At 40.8% G+C, this 21,833-nt stretch overlaps 1 protein-coding gene across 1 annotated transcript in view; it reads left to right on the top strand.

Annotated features, from left to right (window-relative positions):
* XYLT2 (xylosyltransferase 2) overlaps positions 1-10,969 on the top strand; it is a 62,976-nt gene extending 52,007 nt beyond the window's left edge. Inside the window, exons 8-11 of the mRNA XM_032211232.1 lie at positions 1,426-1,688; positions 2,694-2,889; positions 5,222-5,555; positions 9,758-10,969. Coding sequence (XP_032067123.1) covers positions 1,426-1,688; positions 2,694-2,889; positions 5,222-5,555; positions 9,758-10,080 — 1,116 coding nt within the window. The 3' untranslated portion in view covers positions 10,081-10,969. The remainder of the gene's footprint in view (positions 1-1,425; positions 1,689-2,693; positions 2,890-5,221; positions 5,556-9,757) is intronic.
* Positions 10,970-21,833: the final 10,864 nt, after the last annotated feature.

Below are 21,833 nucleotides of genomic sequence, written 5' to 3'. Positions count from 1 at the left end.
AGGCAAAATAGCGTAACAATAACAAAAATATGCTCTGAAGTCAAACTCAACTCCTGCAGACTTTTATCAATTCATCCATACCAGTGGTGGGTTCCGGGCAGTAAGGCCCAGTACAACTGTACTGGTAGTAGCCGGGAGGAGCGGCCACTGTACCGGCACAGTGGCTTGTTTGGCCCACCTGCCCACCAGCGTTCCATAGCTGTTTATAGTGCGACCGGCCATTTGCGCACACGTGTACAGCATGCAGTGCCTGCACGCACCTGACTAGGATGCCCAGCCTCATGCGCAGCATATTGGTTGCGACGGGGTCCAGAACCCACCACTGATCTACACAGTTTTCATAGTAGGAGTATTGAAATCATTTGCCGTTGCTTTCTTCAGGTGTATTTTTCTGACTTTCCAATTTAGCTCACACCCCGGAATACCTTAATACTCTCCCATCATCAAAATACCAGCCAGCTTCAACTCTACTTCATTTTGAACTTCAGTCAAGGTTAGCCAGGTTGAGTTACCCACCTCCTCTTTGATGAACAGCAGTAGCTCCTCAGTCCCGCCCCAACTGTAACATGGAATAAGATGTTGCCTCTTAGCCTTTTATTTCATTTTTACATAGTTAGCGTTAGGCAGTGAACTCTTTTGCACTGGGATGAAATCAAAAGATTTTCATTCCTTAAGTCCTCTGCTGGTGGTCTTTCTCCCATTCTCCTCTTGGAAAAGCAAATAAAACGCAATAAGTATTAGACGGCATTTTTAATATTAAACAAAAATCAAAGACATGAGGGCATTACCTCAAACTGGCAGGAGGGAAGTTCAAAAGTAATTTTAGAACGTATTACTTCACAGATAGAGCAGTGGAAGCTTGGAACCAAGTGGGCCAATCATCAATAAGTGAGTTTAAACATGCATGAGATACACACATGTCCATCATCTGACAAAAATTAAAAATAATAATAATAAAATAATAATTAATTAATTAAAAAGAAAACAAAGTCAAAGGGCAGACTCAAAAATGACAATTTTCTACATTTCTAAGTTAAGACTAAAGACAAAGTCCAAAATAATTATCATGATACATATTTCATCCATGTATACTTTTGTCTTATCCTGAAGTTTTATATACCAATAGTTCATAACTAATAACCATGTTTATTATTATCAAAGATCTGTTGGCAAAAATAAGTTAATTTTCAAAGTGGTACTAATTCATTTTCATATGCAAGTATGTGGGTTCAGGAGCTATAGTTAATTTCCAGGATTTTGCAAGACATATTGTAGAACAATTATTATATTGGAAAGTTTTAGATTCCAAGCGCGCACTGCTTTCTGGTAAGTTTAGTGCTACAGATCTAGCATTGAATCATGTTATGAAACTCTTCCCTCTGCTTCTCTCTCCGTCCCATTTTCCAAATGTCTTTTTCTTTTCAGCAACTCTCCAGACCTACATTTTTTGCCAGGAAGTTTGAGTCCACCATCAACCAGGAAGTCCTGGAAATCTTGGACACTCATCTCTATGGTAACTACCCACCTAACACGCCAGCCCTCAAGGCCTATTGGGAGAGTGTCTATGACCATGTGGATGGGCTGAGTGGGTTCAGCGACGTCACCCTGACTGTGTACACATCCTTCTCCAGGCTGGGGCTACAGAAACTGACCTCTGCGCCAACCCAGAAAAAAGACAGGCCATGCAGGTACCGCGAGCGTGTGATAGAGCCTGGGTTGCTTTGAGGTGGGAGAGCTTGATCTGGATTTCTGGGCCATTGGTCATTTAGCCTGAGGGGAAAAGGCATGTCCTATCCTGCTTGAGAATTTACTTCCTGATCCTTCAGATCACCCTTCTTGCTACAGGGATGGGGTGCTTTACCCTTGGAGAAAGACCAATCCTCATGGGATGTAAGGTTTTACAAACTGGCAATCCAAGTTCTGCTTCTGCATGTAGAGATTGCTGCCATTTGGGATATTTAAGATGGGATGGTGGACTTACTGACATAAAATAACTTCACTTTTTTCAGTGGCATTGGATGCTTAAAGTAAATAGTAGTTATAATTTTGAACAAAGATCCGGACAACTCAAATTCAAATATTCCTTTAGCTGTGGAAACTCACCGACTTTGGTTGAGTTATTCACTATGCATCTTACTTAGGAGATGAATTGTTGTGAGGATAACCTTGGAAGAGGAAGTAACCATGATGGATACCACCTTCAGCTAATGGAAAAAGACAAGATCAAATTAATAAAACAGTGTTATTCTGATAGGTCTCCTTGATCTTGAAATAGTCTATAGATGGCTCATAGATGTAGATGTGTCTGAATGTGTCTTTGATGTTAAGAACTACCATGTTGGTTTGAGAACTCATCTTTTAGACTGGCTAAAGGACTAAAACCTCAGTGAGAATAAACTCATTGAACTCCATTGGGATTCAGAACATATAAGATATTGTTGTGAGTTTCGAATCTGGAAGTTGGTGGGTTGGATCTCTACTGTTTAGGTGGGCCAAAGGAAGCAATTTCTCTGCCTGTCTCAGTTTTCCCATCTGCAGTATGAAGGATAACAAGAATGAACATTTAAAAGCTGTTCCTAATTATGTATATGAAATGTTCTGACAATTTGGAAGTGCTAGTCAGGGCTGTTATTACTATTGCTATTACTACTACTATGATTAATATTATTGAAATTGTTATCCTGTTTTTCTAGGTTTGAGCCACAGGGTTTCCCATCCAGCGTCCATTTGTATTTTTATGATGACCATTTCCAGGGCTACTTGGTGACTCAAGAAGTTCAGAATTCTGCAACTCAACAGGTGGAGTCTCTAGAAATATGGATGATGCCCCGTGGGACTCTCAAATTAGCGGCTAGTGGCAAATCGGCCAACCGTTTGCAGAATCTTGAGGTGGGATTCCTCTTTTAGCTATTCTGTGGTTCTCTCCTGGCTTTAATTAATCAAAATGTTCTCTCTGCTTCAATCAATGTATCCTCCTTTCTCCACACACACACATATTATCAATATGCAGCTGACATCTAGAAGATGCAATAATTAATTCAACTCCTTAAGGAAATCATGGTAGTCGGTGACTGCGCATGAAGTTGCTATTGCTGAGCCAGCACTGTCTCAACAATATATAACAATTTCACTTGATCTGCATTTCTGTTATATGAGAAGTGCTTTCTTCAGTATTTCGCAGCTTCTTCCAACAATTCTGTCTATTCCTGACTGATATCCAGTATACCAGCGAGTGGAGACAGAGATTAGTCTTTACTCCCTGAGCTGTATGAAACTTATGAAAAGTATGAGGCAAAAGAAAAGATGACCTCCTCCATTCAAAATAAGGTCATTCAGGAATACTTGGGCAAGAAAAGAATTATGTGGTTGAGAATGTGATCTGTGAAGAAAAGCCCAAAGGCAAGAGTGTAGAAATAGGAATTGAATACAACTGAAATAGCCTTCTCTGCAACTGCAAAACATCACTTTTTCATGATTCTGTTCTATGTGGCTGTGAGGTGTGTAATATAATTAATAGGGTGGTATGATGGGTGAGGGGGCACAGCATAGCGGTTAAAGACACTGAGCTTGTCTGCTGGAAAGTTGACAGCCTGGGTTTAAGTCCCAAGTGCTGCACGATTAGGTAAGTTCCTATTTCTGGCCCCAGCTCCTGCCTGTTGTGGCCCACCAGTGGCCAATAGAGCTGGCAGCAGAGTCGGATAGTGAGGAGGTTGGGGAGGAACATGGGCCAGTCCTGAGGGCTGAGGAAAGCTCAGACGAGGGCTCTGCATCAGAAGCAGAGAGGGAGCTAAACAACAGTGAGGCAGAGGAACAGCTGGAGCCTGTTCCCAGTGTGTGCATGCACAAAGCAGACAAGAACAACTAAGAAAGCAGGATTGACTTAGGAGTAAAGCCACTTGGAGGTGATTGGCCCCTCCCATACGAAACAAAGGAGTGAACGGGGAGTGGGCTTTTGCAGGAAACAATTTCTTCCTTTGGTCGTTTCAAGAGTGGAAAGTTCTGTTTGTGATTATAAGAGACTCTGTGCCAAGTTTTGTGTTGCCCTGCATTTGGAAACTAGCTATTTGGCAGCTCTCCAAACTAGATAAAGTTCGTGTTGATAAGCATTCCTCTGAAAGACTGTTTGCTAAACCTTGCTGACTGTGAATGAAAGGAATGCGCAGTCATGTAAATAAAAGGGGTTTTGCCGGGATCAAAACTCTGCTTCTTGCTTTTTAAGGAAGCCTGGGTCAGAACACTGCCCAACTAGCAGTTCCAATGCACATGAGTAGATAAATACTTCAGTAGGTAGGTAACACTATTCCATGTGACTCAGCGTATAGTCATGCTGGCCAAATGACCACAGAAATGTCTTCAGACAATGTTGGCTCCCTCGGCTAAGATAGAGAGTTAAGCATTGTCCCCTAAAGTCAAACACAAGTAGAAAGGGGACACTTTTATCTTTATGATGTGTGAATCTTTCCATCCAGATGGATCATCTTAAAAAAGATGGTGTCAACCCAGACTGAATTTCCTTATTAGTGCTCCCTATGTGGAGTATTTCCAGAGAAATGTGAGTCCTCTTGTGGATCGCTGAATGAAGAAAGTCTTCTAAAGATTCTAAATCTTTTTCTTCCTTACAGAAGAAAGGAATTTTTTCTAACAGAATGTGGAATAAAAATGCATATGGCAATGTAGTCCACCTTTGTGTAGGAATACAAGTAGTCCTCAACTTACAACAGTGTGTTTAGTTGCCATTCACAGTTACAGCAGCACTAAAAAAAAGTGCCTTATGAGCATTTTTCATACTTAAACGACTGCTGCAGCATTTCCACGGTCATATATTCAAAATTCAGACACTTGGCAACTGACTCATAGTTATGACGGTTGCAGTGTCCCGGGATCATGTAATCACCTTTTGGAAACTTCTAACAAGTAAAGTCAATGAGGAAGACAAATGTACCTATTGCTTGATTAACTGCAGTGATTCACTTAACAACTGTGGCAAGAAAAGTCGTAAAAAGGGGCAAAACTCACTTAACAAGGGTGTCGCTTAGCAACAGAAATGTTGGGCTCAATTGTGGTTGTAATTTGAGGACTACTTGTATTTTTTCCAAGTGCCTACTCAATGAAACGTTATAAATGTTCTAAGTGCTTCTTGCCTATTGAAGAGCATGATTCCCATGCTGTGGGTGAGTCCTCTTCCCCATTGCAAATGCCTCTTTTCTGTCCACTCTTATAGGTAGGTACTGACTGGGACCCCAAAGAGAGGATCTTCCGGAATTTTGGTGGCCTGATCGGGCCTTTCGATGAACCAGTGGCTATGCAGAAATGGGCACGGGGACCCAACCTCACAGCCACCATAGTTTGGATTGACCCCAGCTATATCATTGCCACGTCCTATGATATCACAGTAGATGCAGACGCAGAGTACACACAGTACAAGCCACCTCTCAACCGGCCCCTCCGCCCAGGTGCCTGGACTATCCGCCTTTTCCATTTCTGGGAACCCCTGGGAGAGAGCCAATTCCTAGTGGCCCCCCAGACCTTCAATCACAAGCAGCCTCTCCGGAAAGGTATGTGGCCTAAAGTGAGAGTGTCTGGAAACAAATAAGGTGTTGCAAACTCAGAACATTTCAGCTAACAAAAGAGATCTCCATCCACTCTGTATGTGTGTGATTGTCTATGTGCGTGTGTATGTGTGTATTAGAGAGAGATCCCACTTTACTTGTGCGTGTGGCTCACTCCGAACAAGAGTCGCCTTGTGGTGAGATTGGCAGCAAACAAATTTAATTTCAAAAAAGGAAAGGTTAAGGCTTATGCATAATTGAGTGTGTTGAAAAGAAAAACCAAAGGTGGGAAAACAGAAGTTACAAAAAAGGCAGGCACAACAGTTAAATTTATCAAGGAATAAGTACTCTGCCTGGGGAACAAGCATCTTCCAAAATAAGAAGCCCTTGAACAGAGAACAACCCAAGAAGGTACCAATTCTGTGAGACACAGTTCCATAGTTAAACTGAGGTCAGTCAGAAGATCCTTCTTGTTCCACTAATCATACTTCCATTATGAGATACAGAGAAGGACTCCTCCATCAAAGGACCCTGTATGGATAAACTATTATGGGACAAGGAATTTCTAAAGGTAATCCAGTTTTAGGCCTGCCGTTCTAATGGGCCATCACCAACACTTTGATGTGTATTAGAATTCTACAACAATGATCAATTTAAGACTAGTTTAGTAAGCAAATGGCTGGATTCTGGACTAATTGCAGTTAATAAAGCTTATTTAGAAGGAAACCCAAGTAGAATGGGTTACAATAATCAAATCTGGATACAATTAAGGTGTATATCACTCTGGCCTTCTCTGATGTCATTAGAGGTGGTCACAAATGAGCGCCCAAGTTGAGCAGAAGCATTGCTGGCTGCAGCTGAATTTCCACATGTAACCCATCCAGAGGATTTTTCTAAATGATCATCAGATTATTAATATTTCTGATACAGTATTTATATATATAGATTAACAGCTCTGGTGCCAAGGAATTCTACTTCCCCTCCCCACCTGAAAAGAACTCTGTTCCAACTGCCAGTTGCCTCACATTCCGTTACTCAATTCAAACTGGCAGACGTTCCACTCCTTCACTCAGAAGTGGCCTGGGGCTCCTTACAGTACTAAACGTTGGTATCTCACCCAAATGTCTACACCTTCCACCTATGGAACTGCTTCCAGACTCAAGGTGGCAGGAGCAATATTCCCTTATGTGTTTCAATCACCGACCACACTGAGCCAACAGAATGTGAACCAAATTTCTCCTACATAGCTCAATCACATATTTTCATCCTGAAGAATGGGTATCCAGCTAGTAAATTTAATAAATAAAATGAAAAGTTGAATCCAGATTAGCTATCTGATTTTTCAACATCCAAGACAGGCTGAAAACAGTTTCCTGATTCCATCTGCTTCCTGACTAAGAGCACCTGACTCTCTCTGGATTAATGCAGAATTTATTAGCCCATATCCAGTATCCATTATTGGTACGAATTCAGCACATCAGCAGTTTATTGGTAGTAGATGAAGCTGTATCCGGTGTATGTACATGCATGCATGTATGATGTGTTTTAAGGGCCCCTGATTTATACACATATTACATTTGTGACTTAGTCTTTTATGATTCCTTGAAACGTAACTGTAATTTCCATTGCTCTTTTGTCCTGTGTTGTCAGAGTTTTACATTAAATCCCTTTTTCAGGAGGAAGAGGACATTATGTAAATATGACCTTTGTCAAAATAGCAACAGTGCAAGTCCTAACCATGGATATTTGCAACTCTATGTACAGCAACCTCAGAAGTTTAATAGCACAAACACTATTCCACAAAAATTGCTTTTGAACCACAGCAGCCATGATCTTTCTCCTGATGTGTAGGGTACACATCATAGCTTTGAAAATATATGGGGCTTGATTTAGAGGAACATTTAATTCTAGATCAGTACAAAATACAAATTTTCTGTGTTGCCAATCTCCTGCCTTTCAAAAAGACTGAGAAACTATAATTAAAAAATTAAACTTTAAAACCCTACATAGTTTGATTCCAAAATATTTCAGGAACTGTTTCCTGTAAGTAGAATGTGCCCGATTCACATGTAATACAATACAATAGCAGAGTTGGAAGGGACCTTGGAGGTCTTCTAGTCCAACCCCCTGCCTAGGCAGGAAACCCTATACTGTTTCAGACAAATGGCTATCCAACATCTTCTTAAAGACTTGCAGTGTTGGGGCATTCACAATCTCTGGAGGCAAGCTGTTCCACTGATTAATTGTTCTAACTGTCAGGAAATTTCTCCTCAGTTCTAAGTTGCTTCTCTCCTTAATTAGTTTCCACCCATTGCTTCTTGTTCTACACTCAGGTGCCTTGGAGAATAGTTTGATTCCCTCTTCTTTGTGGCAACCCCTGACATATTGGAACACTGCTATCATGTCTCCCCTAGTCCTTTTTTCTCTTAAACTAGACATACCTAATTATAGTCCTGTTCCTGCAGACTTCTCCATATTGGCTCCCAGGATTTGGATACCCTACTTCTGGAGCTATACTTGCTCCTTCCAACTAATATTTCTCAGGCAATGAATACTGCATCATTTAATTGGGTTTTTTTTGCTGGGTGACTTGTATGGTTTTGGTTGTCTCAATATAGACGGGATACCAAGTTCTACTCATTCATATTTATTGTCAGATTTTTCATTGAAATGGTTGATTCCCATATTTTTAAGTTTACTACTATAAATCTCCTGGAATTTATATATATGGTTTTGAAACTGTTACAAAACACTTGGTAATGGCAATTGGAGAAAGGAGGCATCTCCTGAGTTATTTGCGTTAGCAGGATGCTATTTTACATGCCTGGTTTCCCAATGCAGGTGTCCAGCTCCTTGCAGAGATTGGCTATCTCGTCTGTGATTGGGGGGGAAATATCCTTAGCCTCAAAAAAGCGGTGCAAGTTTAAATTCAGAATGATGGGTGAAGTAGATGTGGGTAAAAAGTAAAGAAGATGATCGTGAGTGAGAAAAGCCAAATCTATTATAGGCCAGGTCTATTATATCAAAGTAACAGGGGGAAGGGCACCTGGTTTAAGTTCAAAGCAAGAAGATATGTGCAAGTGACTCGGGCAGATATGCCCCTAATTCACGTGAGTATAAAGGGGGAAGGAGTTAAGCAGAGTCCAACTGACAAGATTTGTTTATTGTAGCCAAAGTTAGTAAAAGGGAGTTAAACCTCTTGTTTAAATTTCTTCTAGTCAGTCTGATTGATAATATGCCTCCCATTCTCCAATGACTGTGATAAAATAATGGTGTTAAAGAGGAAAGGGGAGGAGGGCTTCCCCCTCCCCTTCAGTTCCATCCTCTGGCAGGCAGTTATATTGTCCAAGGGCCACCAGTAATAAGGGCATGGCACGGAAGGGATTCAAGATCATCACTTGAATTGGTTCTAGTAGAATTGTATGCAATGTTCTATCATGGAATTCTTCATGACTGTTCTGAGGTTGAACCATTGGCGGAAGAGTCAGAAGTTACTCCAGGTTATTACCTTGCTTCTAGCCTACTACAGATGGCCCTTGACTTGCAACCATTCATTTAGTGACCATTTGAAGTTTCAATGGTACTGAGAGAAAAAAATTGGCTAATGACCATTTTTCATACTTAAGAACTATTGCAGCATCCCTATGGTCACATGAAAGAATTTGGATGCTTGTCAACTGGTTCATATTTATGACAGTTGCAGTGTCCCATCATCAGGTGATCAGCTTTTGCAACCTTCTCACAAGCAGAGTCAATGGGGAAGCCAAATTCACTTACCAATTGTTTTACTAACTTAACTATTGCAGCGATTCATTTAATGACTGTAGCAAGAAAGGTAAATTGGGGCAAAATTCACTTAACAACAGCCTTTTTTTTTTTTTAAAGATATAATTTTTATTAAACATTATTACCTTTAAAAAACAGAAAAAAAAAACAATACAACGACATAAATACAACGACATAAGCAAGACAAATCATACATAAAACATACAGATACAGATGCCAACAACAGCCTTGTTTAGGAACAGAAATTTTGAAGTCAGCTGTGGTCGTAAGTCAAGGACTACCTGTATGATTGGTATATGCTATTTGGGGATGGCATATAAATAAAAATACATGTAAATAAATACATATGTACCTAAAATATGGGCAGATTTATAGGAGCCCTTTGTCTTGCTTATCTCCTCTCTTTCTGTGTTCTGTCTCAGATGATGGCAAGTGGCTCCATGCTGGCCCTCCACGGAATGAGTACATGGAGCAGAATTTCCAGGGCTTGGCTGGGATCTTGAACCTTCCCCATTTAGACGAAATGGGGCGAGCTTCCCAGCAGCACGCACAGCTCTTTGGCCATGCTCTAGAAAACTGGACAGACAGCAGCATCAGCAGTTTCTGGTCGGTAGCTGGACTCTGTATGGCGAGTCCTTCTAGCTGCTCGCCCTTGGAGCTTTGTAACCAAACCTCTTGGAGTTCACTGTCCCCAGACCCCAAATCAGAACTGGGGACCATCAAGCCTGATGGACGGCTGAGGTAGCAGGGGCAGCCGGCAGCACATTCTTGGGATCAAGGAAGCATCACCCCATGGAAGGCATGGGGTGGGGGTGGGGGATATGAACTCCTCCTCTCTGCAGGGAAAACTCTTTATGACTTCAGCCTGTGAAAAGGCGCCTTGTCACATGGGACAAACACGAGGACAGAAACCTAGTGGTGCAAAATGCGGCAGAGCAGAATTCCCCACCATCATTCTCAGGATTTGCTGGAAAGAAGCGAAGGCAAGGAGGAGCAACATATTTATAAACCGGAGCAATGGAAACGTTGCTTGGCTGACAGATTTGACTCTTAGCTCCCCGGTTCAATCCGCACCTCGGCCAGCGGGGACCTCATCAATCATGGAGTATGCTCTGCAAAATCAGGACTCACTGTTCCCAAATGGTTGCTGGCAAAGCATTCTGGGAAATGACAGGATGGAGTCGAGGAATACAGCTGCTTGACAGACCTGTTTTCTATCTTCTTCCTCCATCCTTTTGGTTCTTATTTTTTTTCCTTATTTTTTTTATAAAAGTGCATGTGTATATATAAGACAAAAGTGCAATATAGACCACAGTCATCTTACCTCTCCCCCTCTTCTGCGTCAGTGTTTCCATTCTCTTCTCCTACCTGTTGTCTTGATGTTTTATAGGGTATAAGACAAAATTGAGTGCCCTTCTAGGCGTGCTGGGTGGTTGGATCTTGCTGCTAAGATTTGAAAGTTTTTGTTTTCTTCTTGGAGGGGGGGGCAACCAAATGGAAATAAGCTCCCCTTTCTAGCCTTACAAGCAAAACAGGAGCTGGGCCTTTCTGGCCAATGTGCCAAGCTCCCCTTTTAATGGAACTGCCAGTGGTGCCAAAAGGTTCCACCACAAATCCGCAAAGCCCTTCTGCGCGGAGACATAAGCGCGAAGACTAATTCGCGCCGTTCTAAGCGCTAAGGAAAAACGCGACCCTACCGCGATGACATAATCGCAGAGGGCAAAATCGCGCATTCCCAAGCACTCAGTACCCTAAACCTAACCCTAAACCTAACCCTAACGCTAAACCTAACCCTAAACCTAACCCTAAAACAAGCCCTAAAACAAACCCCTAAACCTAATCCTAACGCTTACCTTAAATGAAGTCGGCTTTCTGCTGCGGCGCCGTTTTAAAGCGCCCTTCTGTTGCCGCGCTGTTGTCGCGGCGGTGATGACGCGCGGTGATGACGTCGCGGCTTTATCGCCGCGATTTTATCGCCGCGATTTTGACATTCGCGCTTATGTCGTGCCACGGTGCCAAATCCAATGTACCCACTAATGCTTGTTGTGAGCCTTACTGCCTCAGCTGTCCTCCCTCTTTCGTATGAATTCCGGCTATGTATTGGTACAGCTAGGCCAGAGGTCTTCAAACCTGGCAACTTTAAGGCTTGTGGACTTCAACTCCCAGAATTCTCCAACCAGCAGAGCTGGCTGGAGAATTCTGGGAGTTGAAGTCCACAAGCCTTAACGTTGCCATGTTTGAGGATCCCTGAGCTAGGCTAATGGCGTTCTTTCTAAAGGGCCTCAAGCCATCTGAAGCAAAGCATTATATATCTTTCCATTTACCTCTTTTCAATGGATTACTGGGCATCTGCTATCTCCTTTTACCTCCCTTGGATTCCCCTAACCTGTTTCCTCTCATACTTTCCACGGTTACTTCTGTGTTGTTTCACCTTTCCTTAATTTTCCATTAACACTTCAGCTTGTCGGGTTCAGACAGTACTGCATCCTACACGCGTTTACATGTCCTCACTCTGGAAAAGCTATCCCTTTAAGACCTGTAGCTCCTTCAGCCAAAAACAGATTTCCCATCCTCAGAGAATGATTCTGTTCTGTACTGAATGTTGTCCAATGTCTAAACATATTTCTTAGTCTGATCTGCTCTTTCAGACACATCCCAGAAAACCAAGTGAACCATCCCCAGTTGAACTGGGGACAGTAGTGTCTGAGCTTGCCTTTTCCTAATGGTTATTGGGGGGAAGTGGGGGGAAGTATTAAGAAAAGAAATTATTCTTTGGAATATTTTTAATATGTGCCATATCAGAATATTCTGATCGGGGGTGGAGAGCCGATATTTTCCCAAATTGTTGAGTTCCAGCTTTCATAAGACACTGCTAACATGGCCAGGGGTTAAGAATGATGGAAGCTGTAGTCTGTCTTTGGGAGAGCAACATGGGTGCTTAAATGATTTCATATAGAGTGGAGTTAATGGTGCCTGTGAAAAGGGATTTTAGAACGGGTCTATCCCCCCATTCTCCATCTCCAGCTGAGGTTCTGAAGCAACTTCAGAAAGGTTTTTAAAGGACTCGGGTTTTGGTCCAAGCTTTTCAAAACCTGCAAGTGGTTAACTTCCTGGATCAAAAAGCGTAGATGACCGGGGTTGTCTGGTTTTTAAAATACCCTTCCGTTTTAAGGTCTGCACTGATGTAAGAAGAAACAAAGCACATGGAAATGCTTGTTGATGAGGTATGGCAGAACAACAACACAATTGGTTGGGATCAGTTCCGCCCCACGTAGCATAGACCGTGGGGCTGGGGAAAGAGTAGTACCTCAACCTGGAAGAGGGACTCACAAAGTCTCTTCCGTGTACTGTGCTAAGAGGAATAACTAGGCAGAGCGTCAGTGGCAACCCTTTCCAAAGAATGAGTGCTAAAAAATGTGGTGTCAGAGCATTATGTAAAGTTGTCTTATATATGCAACACAAATATATCTATATCTCTACAGTGTGAAGTGTGTGAATTCTTGCAGTTGATTTCCTTGACTCACTCAAGAAATATCAGATTGTGTCCTGCGGGAAGGGTGGGGATCAGTAGCAAAACAACCTGCTTTAATAAGGGTATTATTAGAAGGCGAACACTGGGAGACCAGGAAAAAGGAGACTGTATTCCAGAGGCTAAAAAGTGGCTTCATAAAATTCCTATCACCTTTGCTGGAAGGAAGAATTAATCTAGTACCCATTGTCTGTTACCAGCTTAAACTCTGAACACCAGACAAACCTTGTGCCTCTAGAAGGAGGACGGGATATGCCACTCTTTCCTTCTCTTCTCTGAGTTGTCCATACAGTTTACTAACTTTATTTAATTAAGAGCCCCAAATACATGATATAGTTTTTAAAACCTGGATATTCACACTCAGAATACTATAGTTTTCTTGTAATCTGTGCTGCTAATGAATGATTGTCCATATTTTTGCAGTCCAGATCCAGTAGTCCTAATTTAATCATCTTTAAACAGGTTATCCAATCCTCTGCAATTTTGCTACCTCCAGATGAATGGACTTCACGTCTCTGGATTTTGAAGAGTCACCAAAATAGCTGTGAACTTTGAGAAGTAATGTCCATATTTGAAAGATGCTAGGCTGAGGAAGATTGAAATATTAACTTGTTTAGTAAATTATGCCAATTAAGCAAGTCACTCTCAATTTGCATTTTATTTACAAACCTGGATTATTTTGTAAGATTTAGATGACCCGCTAAGTCCTAAATAACATACTGTAGTTAAATTCATTAGGCTAGATCAGATGTTTTGAAAATATATAATTCTTCCACATTATCTGCTCATTATATATTCCTAAATGTCTACGGAGATTCTCAGTCATCCAGGACATGGTTGTCCCAAAGATGCTTTTTTTTCCCAAGAGGCAACTGGCCTTTCTGGTTTTTCTTTGAAGACATTTCGCTTCTCATCCAAGGAGAGTTGATTTGCAGCTGAAGAAGCTTCTTGGATGAGAAGCGAAACGTCTTCAAAGAAAAACCAGAAAGGCCAGTTGCCTCTTGAAAAAGCACCTTTGGGGACGATCGTATATTCTTATTCAAAAATTAATTTTGTCTAAAGCAAGATTCTGGAGTGCACATTGTATGGAACCATTTGATCAGATAGTTCATATAATTTAACAACCAGTTTGCTTAGTGCAGAGCTGAAAATGTGAGCGTGCATGCTTTCAATGCCTCTGTATGGCTTCAAACAGATGGCGAAATTTGATGCACGTAGCTTTCTGCACACCACCTTGAGAGCGGGTGATGTGCGGAAATCACCTGGGCTGCATGGGTGGGGCGAGCAAGCCAGAGAGAGAGAGAGATATAGGATGGGATAGCGCCAGGGTGGGTGGGCGGGCACAGCCGGTGGTCAGAACTACCGGTGCAGTTGAACTGGTCCGAACCAGCAGCAGCCCACCTCTGTATTTGACACAAGCTGATTTCAAAAAAGATTCTGTGCTTTCCTCTTTTTAAAGTTTTTAATTCTCATGGTTACGGGCAAGATGATTTTATCAGCATTGTGGCTAAATTTGAGCAAAGTTTTTAGCAGTCAAATTCGGATGGATCGCAGCTTCTGTTTTTAATTTTATTACATACCTTCAGTTGTTGCGAGTAAGCAGACTTGGGATGGGATTTGGGATAATTAAAGCAGCAATTGCTTATATTGGATGCCAAATAAAATCAAAGTTCATAATTATGCCAGTGGAGAGCAATGCAGAAAATGAAGTATTTGTAGAATCTGCTGATAAGAGCATATCAATAATTGAAGGGGGTCTTTGCTGGATTGCAAAGCTACAGTGTTTGCAGAGTCTGAATGAGTTCATTATCATCCCATTGCAAAGGAGACGAATGAACTAATCTTTGTGGAGTGCTTAAAGGCCACTTGCATAAAAGCTGGTATAGAGCTGTCAGGTGTGATTAAACTCACCATCCCCCCTTTTACTATCATACATTCCGCCGAGGCTTTCTACCTTTTGATATTATCATGTTCTTTTTAATGAACATAATGAGAGCTGATTGAATAAATATGGCATTGTTCAAACCATTCAGTAAGTAGACTTTGAAACAGCATCGGGGAGATTTATTTTCATTGGCTGGCTGATTGTATGGAAAGGGGGATGGAATGTTAAAAACAGGGCTGGGTTTATAGCCTTCATTTGCTGTGTGTGTGCTCGAGCCTTTAAATTGTTCTGTGTTGTTCTGTGATGTGTTGCGAGAGTTCTGGCTGTTAACTCAAATGGTTTTGTTTCTTAGGGTATATTATAGCAAGAGTCCTCTCAGATCCATGCCTGGGATGGTTTCGGTGGATGTTGTGAAGATCCAATGCTTGAATTTGATCACAGTGTGCCTCTGTACTGGATCCTTCATACGGCAAGGAACATCAGTGCTCCCTTTCATTGCCTGCAAACTTCTACTAGAAGTCCCAAAAGTGCTTTTTCAAGAGGCAACTGGACTTTCTGGTTTTACTTTGAAGACGTTTCGCTTCTCATCCAAGAAGTTTCTTCAGTTCTGAGCTGAAGAAGCTTCTTGGATGAGAAGCGAAACGTCTTCAAAAGAAAACCAGAAAGTCCAGTTGCCTCTTGAAAAAGTACCTTTGGGACAATCATGACTTGGATGACTGAGAATCTTCATAGACAACCTACTAGAAGTGTTTGCAGATACTAGAGTCTTCACTTGCAGTTGCAGTTCCTTCATGAATGGAAACTTTGGGCAGCTGGGAAGAGTGGTAGAGAGGAACATGGATTCCAAGCATCACCGTCAACTTGAAAGTGTCCCACCTTTTCTTTCCTTCTTGCCCCTGACAATTTTATCTCCATAAAATAAACTAAAACAAATCTATTGAGGGGAAAAATGAAATAACTGCATGGAGACTTTTGAAATAGTAGGACTAAAAGATTCTTTCATTTGGAAACAAAGATGCAAAAGAATGACTAGTCTTCCATAGCTTCATATTTATTCATTCAATCTGTAAAATTGCCCATGCTGACAATGACTTTGTTTAGATTGGACTTGAGTTTATTAAGCAAACCCAGTTGCTGCAGTTTGAAAACCACAATTTAGAGCTGACCCAATTGAAGAATGGCAGCAATTGTGATCTATTAGCTGATTGTGACGGATCTTGAAATCTAGCTGGATTATTTGTTAGGATCTCATATGAATGTGGAATACCGGAACTATAATCTGGGTTTGCAAGTCAAAATAATATCCCAGGAAAACAGTGGCATATTCCTTCATTCATTCATTCTTACTTTTTTGGTCAAGAAAATGACATAGTCATGCTTAGCTGTCAAATATCACTCAATGGCGGCCTTAGCTATCAGGAAATCATGGTAATATATAGAGCCAGCCAATGAGTTGAGATGTTTTTTTAATAGTCTAAGAAGTCCTTTTCTATAAAATCAAATAGAGGTCATGTACACTAACCTGGACTCCAAGAGGATTTTCTTTAGGTATAGGGTCTCCCACTGGGGCAGGGGTTCGGACTAGAGGCCGTCCAAGTTCTGTTATTCGGTATTCTGTATCAATTTCCCTTACTCTTTTTGCCTTTTTTTTTTACATGTATCCTCTGCAATAAAAATGTAATTCTAAAAGAAAATATATTTATGAAAATACAGTGTTAAATTCTACATCTAAATAGGTAATGTTTGTCCCTGCTTAGTTTATTCCAGGATAATATTGTATGATATTGAGGGTATTAGCTAGGTATAATATTGACCAAACTCAATTTCTAGCTTTGCTTTTTAACTTATTTCCAGCTTAAAGTGTTTGTAAAATATGCTGGTAAATTCATTTTTCATGGCACAGAATTACAATTTGTTGTCAGATGTTTATACTAGCTGGTCGCCATTTTTAACACTGAAGGAAAAGTAGAAAATATGTCTTAAAATTATTTCATGCATTTGTATAGGGAAGATCAGATATATAATTATATGAAATGTGTGTTTATATGGCCTGATGGAACCTGCAACCAGATTGATGCCCTGAATAATTTGCAGAAAGAAGACGTTTGTCTCCTCACTATGTCATTTATAGCAGCTTTTTTTGTAATGTAATGGTTGCATCATTATGATTGTCGTGATGATGGACTATGAGGTTCTTAAATATTGCAATCACTAATTAGTTTAACATCTTGGGTTACAAATACAACTTTTTTGGGGTTATAAAGGCAAATATTAGAAGCCATACTTCTAAATTGAGAAATCACAGTTCAACTAGTAAATGGATCCTCATATGTCAAATCAAAGAATTGAATACAGACTACAGAATAACAGAATTGGAAGGGGCCTCGGAAGTCTTCTAATTCAACCCCTGCTCAGGCAGGAAACTCTATACCACTTGAGACAAATTGTTGTCCAATCTATTCTTAAAAACTTCCAGTATTGGAACATTCATGACTTCTGGAGGCAAATCATTCCACTGATTAATTGTTCTCACTATCAGGAAATTTCTCCTTAGTTCTAGGTTGGTTCTCTCCTTGATTAGTTTCCATCCATTGCCTCTTGTCTTCCCTTCAGGTGCTTTGGAGAATAGGTTGGAAATCAACCCACCCCCGTCTTCTTTGTGGCAACCCCTTAGTTATTAGAACACTGTTATCATGAAAAGTACGTCTTTTCATTAAACTAGACATATCCAATTCCACAACCCTTCTTTATGGTTTTGCATCCAATCCCTTAATCATCTTTGTTGCTTCTTCCTGTACTCTTTCTGGGGTGTCAACATCTTGGTGGCAACATGGTGGCAACCAAAGCTGATTAGAGTTCATTAGAGAATGTAATTAGACTTTTTCCTTCTCTGTTTGTGCCTCCTATCTACTAGGTTCCACTGTTTTTTTCAAGTCATTATCTTCTATTCTCTTCAGCTGCCCTGCCTTTGTAGGTCTTGTAAACGTAGTGCTCCTGCCAGTATGAGCTATTCGTGGTCAGCATCCATAACTTTGTTATCACAGTATTGCTGTAACCTTTCCTTCCCCTCTTATCCGAATGCTTCTGACGTTGATAACATTCAGACTAAGTTCAACTTGCCTTATGTAAATTTAGACCTTTGATCTATCAAGCTCAGTGTAATTGAGATCAGTGCACTTCAGTCTGGGCCCTTTGGATGAGGTAGATAGTAATTTATGTGGGTGTACTAAACTACAATAGTAGTTAAGCAACAAGTAGCATAGTCCCAGCTTGGGGAAAACAGGCTGACACAAACAGTTTGTATCAGCCTGTTTTCACCAAATTGGGAATATATATATAAAGAGAACACTACTTTATTAGCTAGTACAATATTTTCCTTATAAAGCAAAAGAATGGAGAGTTGTTTGCGTTGCCAGGCTGTTCTTATGCCTTTGTATTATGCTTCTTTGCTATGAGCAAAGAACAGGAAGCACCAAGGTGTAGTATTGACTCACTTCAATAAGCAAGCTAGATTTCCTTACTAAGAACAAAGTCTAGGAAATGTTAACAATGTTCCTTTCATCCAGTCCAATAAATATATCATATTATATTATATTATATTATATTATATTATATTATATTATATTATATTATATTATATTATATTATATTATATTATATTATATTATATTATATTATATTATATTATATTATAACATTACTATATTATATTATATTATATTATATTATATTATATTATATTATATTATATTATATTATATTATATTATATTATATTATATTATATTATATTATATTATATTATATTATTTGCAATCTCTGTACATATCTATACACATACACAATTTAATTTCTCCACTATGTTGTGCTTTGCAGCTGCCCTTTCCCATCGTGGCATGACAAAACCACGCTCGACTAAAGCGCGCCCGACGAAACCGCGTCGCTGACATCATCAACAGGGCGACAACAGCGAGCGCAGAGAAAGAAGGGCGCTTTAAATAGCGCTTTGAAAGCAAGCCGATTCAAGTTAAGGTAAGGGTTAGCTTTAGGGTTAGCTTTAGGGTTAGGTTAAGGGTTAGGGTTAGGGTTAGGTTAAGGGTTAGGATTAGGTTTAGGGTTAGGTTAAGGGTTAGGTTTAGGGTTAGGTTAAGGGTTAGGTTTAGGGTTAGGTTTAGGATTAGGTTTAGGGGGGTTAGGTTTAGGTTTAGAGGTTAATTTTAGGTTTAGCGTTTACAGCGTGCTTTTTTTCTCCGCGCTGTTGTCGCGCTGTGATGACGTCAGCTACGCGGTTTCGTCGAACGCCCTTTAGTCGAACGCGGTTTTGTGGTGGAACCCTTTCCCATTTCTTTGTCTTCCAAATTACCTAACATTTTGTGCTGTCTTACTGAAGAATCTGGAAGGTATCATTTTTCTGTAAATAAATAAACCTGAAGACATTTATAATGTTCTGAATGCTCAATAAATATTTGATTTATTGAGTAAATTGAAGATGCCGAACTTGGATAGTTCTGTTTGGACCATTAACCTACTAATAGTAGCACTTGGGCCAGGCCCGTTGAACAGAATCAGGTCTACAGTTGTAGACTAGATTAGGAACTTGGAGAAACATTCCAAAATGCAGTGACAAACCACATTGGTACAGGGGGTCCTTGACATACAGCAGTTTGTTTAGTTCCAAGTTACAACGGCATTGAAAAATGGACTTGTGACCATTTTTCACTCGTACAACCGTTGCCGCATCCCATGGTCACGTGATCCAAATTCAGACGCTTGGCAACTGGCATGTATTTATGACAGTTGCAGTGTTCCAGGGTCTTGTGATCACCTTTTGTGACCTTCTGACAAACAAAAGTCAATAGGGAAGCCAGATTCACTTAACAGCTGCGTGACTAACTGAACAACTGCAGTTATTCACTTAACAATTGTGGCAAGGAAGGTCGCAAAATGGGCAGAACGCACTTAACAACATCTCACTTAGCAACAGAAATTTTGAGCTCAGTTGTGGTTGTAAGGTGAGGACTACTTGTATGGTCCAACCTGCTGGAGGCAAAGATTAACAGAGCTAGCAGATCAGCTTCTTGGATGCATACTATCAAAATGATCTTTACTGATGGGAAAGCATCATCAGGAGGAAAGGCTAAAGGGTTTAGCATGCAAGATCATTATTTAGAGCAAGGGTCACTAACCTTTCAGACTCAGGGACCACTAAATTCATGATTTTAAATCCCACAGTCCACTAATACGATTAAAAAAAAGATAAAACAGTATTTAGTGCAATATAAAAATGCAAAACAAAAATTTCTGTGTACCACCAACATTTTCTCGCAGACCACCACCAAGCAGTGGTGACCACTGCTTTAGATCATATATAACATCTAGTGCAAACATTGACCCGTGAGCTTTTGCTGCTGGAAGCAAATTTAAATCTTTGCTGTCTATTCACCTTTCTATCAAACCATCATCGGCCTGTGTATCAATTATCCGTTTCTTCAATGACTTTGTTCCCGATCAGCAATTTTCAACCTGACAAAAAGTTCTAATTTTGGTAAAGATTATTTTAGCAATATATTATACTGGAGAAATCTGTTCAGCTATTCATGATCCACAGCACTGAAGTAGGCTATGAATACTCATTAATTCTATCAGGTAAATTGAAATTGATTATGTATATCCAGGCAAGTCAGGTCAGAGAACCGAATATATTTAAATCTCTAGACTTCCGGTCTGGCGTCACGCTGGAACGAGCTGCTGACAGACTCTCTGTTCGGTTTGCCCGGTCTTTCCACGAGCGTGGCCGTAATAGGCAAGGTCCCTTCGAGGTGCGAGGACCTTTGGAGAGGGGAAGCTTCTGTGCAGTGGAGGGTGAAAGGCGATCCCCCCCCACGAAGCAAGAGGCTCCCTCAGAGTTCGTGCAAAAGAGGTCGGCTGATTAATGGCCGACCAGAAGGCGTGACTGCCAGCCACTAATAAGGAAGGGAGACAACTGCAGGGGAACATAGTGGATCGAATGACGGTAATCACAAGATCTGACTTAAAAGCCTAAATCTAAAAGATAAACAACTTTACTGCAATAAATACAGATACGTGTGTGGGCGCATTTATCTGCAGCGGCTATTAAATACAAACAGTAAACTTTTGTGAAAGCTGATTGACGTAATGGACAGAAGGAGACTGAGGCTTTGGACTATTTAAATTTGAGGATTAACAGACTAAGAAGAGAAAGGCAGTCAGCTGGATTTGCCTGCCTGGGAAAAAGGAAAAAGGAAAGAAGTTTAATCACAAGGGTTTGAAGTACGCGGTGTCATATTACAGCCAGAGACAGCAGAAGGAAAACACTACACTGACAACAGGAAGAGATTGATGGGTGAGTTCTAAATACTTTCTGGCCTCTCCTGCACCCTGTCGTATCACGCTGAAACGTTTCTCTTCCTGACTCTCCCAGATACTATAGAATTAACTGAGCCTATATTTCACAGTCCTGCTCCAGCTTAATTACCCTGTATGTACCCCGGGCTCTGTATAACTACTCAAACAGCATTTAGAACGTACTAGGCTTACACCTTAAAGGGGAAGAGCTGAATTAAAGCAAATGGCAACCAAAACAGTAACTTTAATTAAAGGGAGTAAAAAGCAAACTCCCCTATCTACCCCGGTGAGGGAAAAGTCCCCTGAGGGCAGGCAAACGGGAGATAAGGCAGCCCCAACCCTGCAAGACCAGGAAGTAACAATGGACTCCCTACAAGAGACAATACTGAAGATGGGGGAAAGTGTCGCCAAAGGCCTGGAGGGAGTAAAGAATGAAATGCGTGAAGTAAGAAACAATATGGGAAGAATTGAGGAACGCATAGGAGTAATACAAACAGCGCTGCTGAAAAATGAGCAGGAAATCCAAAATGTTAAGGGGAGAACGGAAATAGCGGAAAAAAGGATAGACAAAGTAGAGGACAATCTGGAATCTATAAACTCAAGCCTGGAGGAGGCCATCCTCCAGCTAGAATTAGAGCGATCAGCATACTATTTAAGACTACAAAACGTGGAGGAAGCAAAAGATGAAAACCTCCGGGAGCTGATTGGAGAAATCCTGG

Source organism: Thamnophis elegans, chromosome 2, assembly GCF_009769535.1.
Source record: "Thamnophis elegans isolate rThaEle1 chromosome 2, rThaEle1.pri, whole genome shotgun sequence".
Classification (NCBI taxonomy): domain Eukaryota; kingdom Metazoa; phylum Chordata; class Lepidosauria; order Squamata; family Colubridae; genus Thamnophis; species Thamnophis elegans.
The sequence above is the reverse complement of the archived record's forward strand: the minus strand, read 5'-3'. Positions and strand labels throughout refer to the sequence as shown.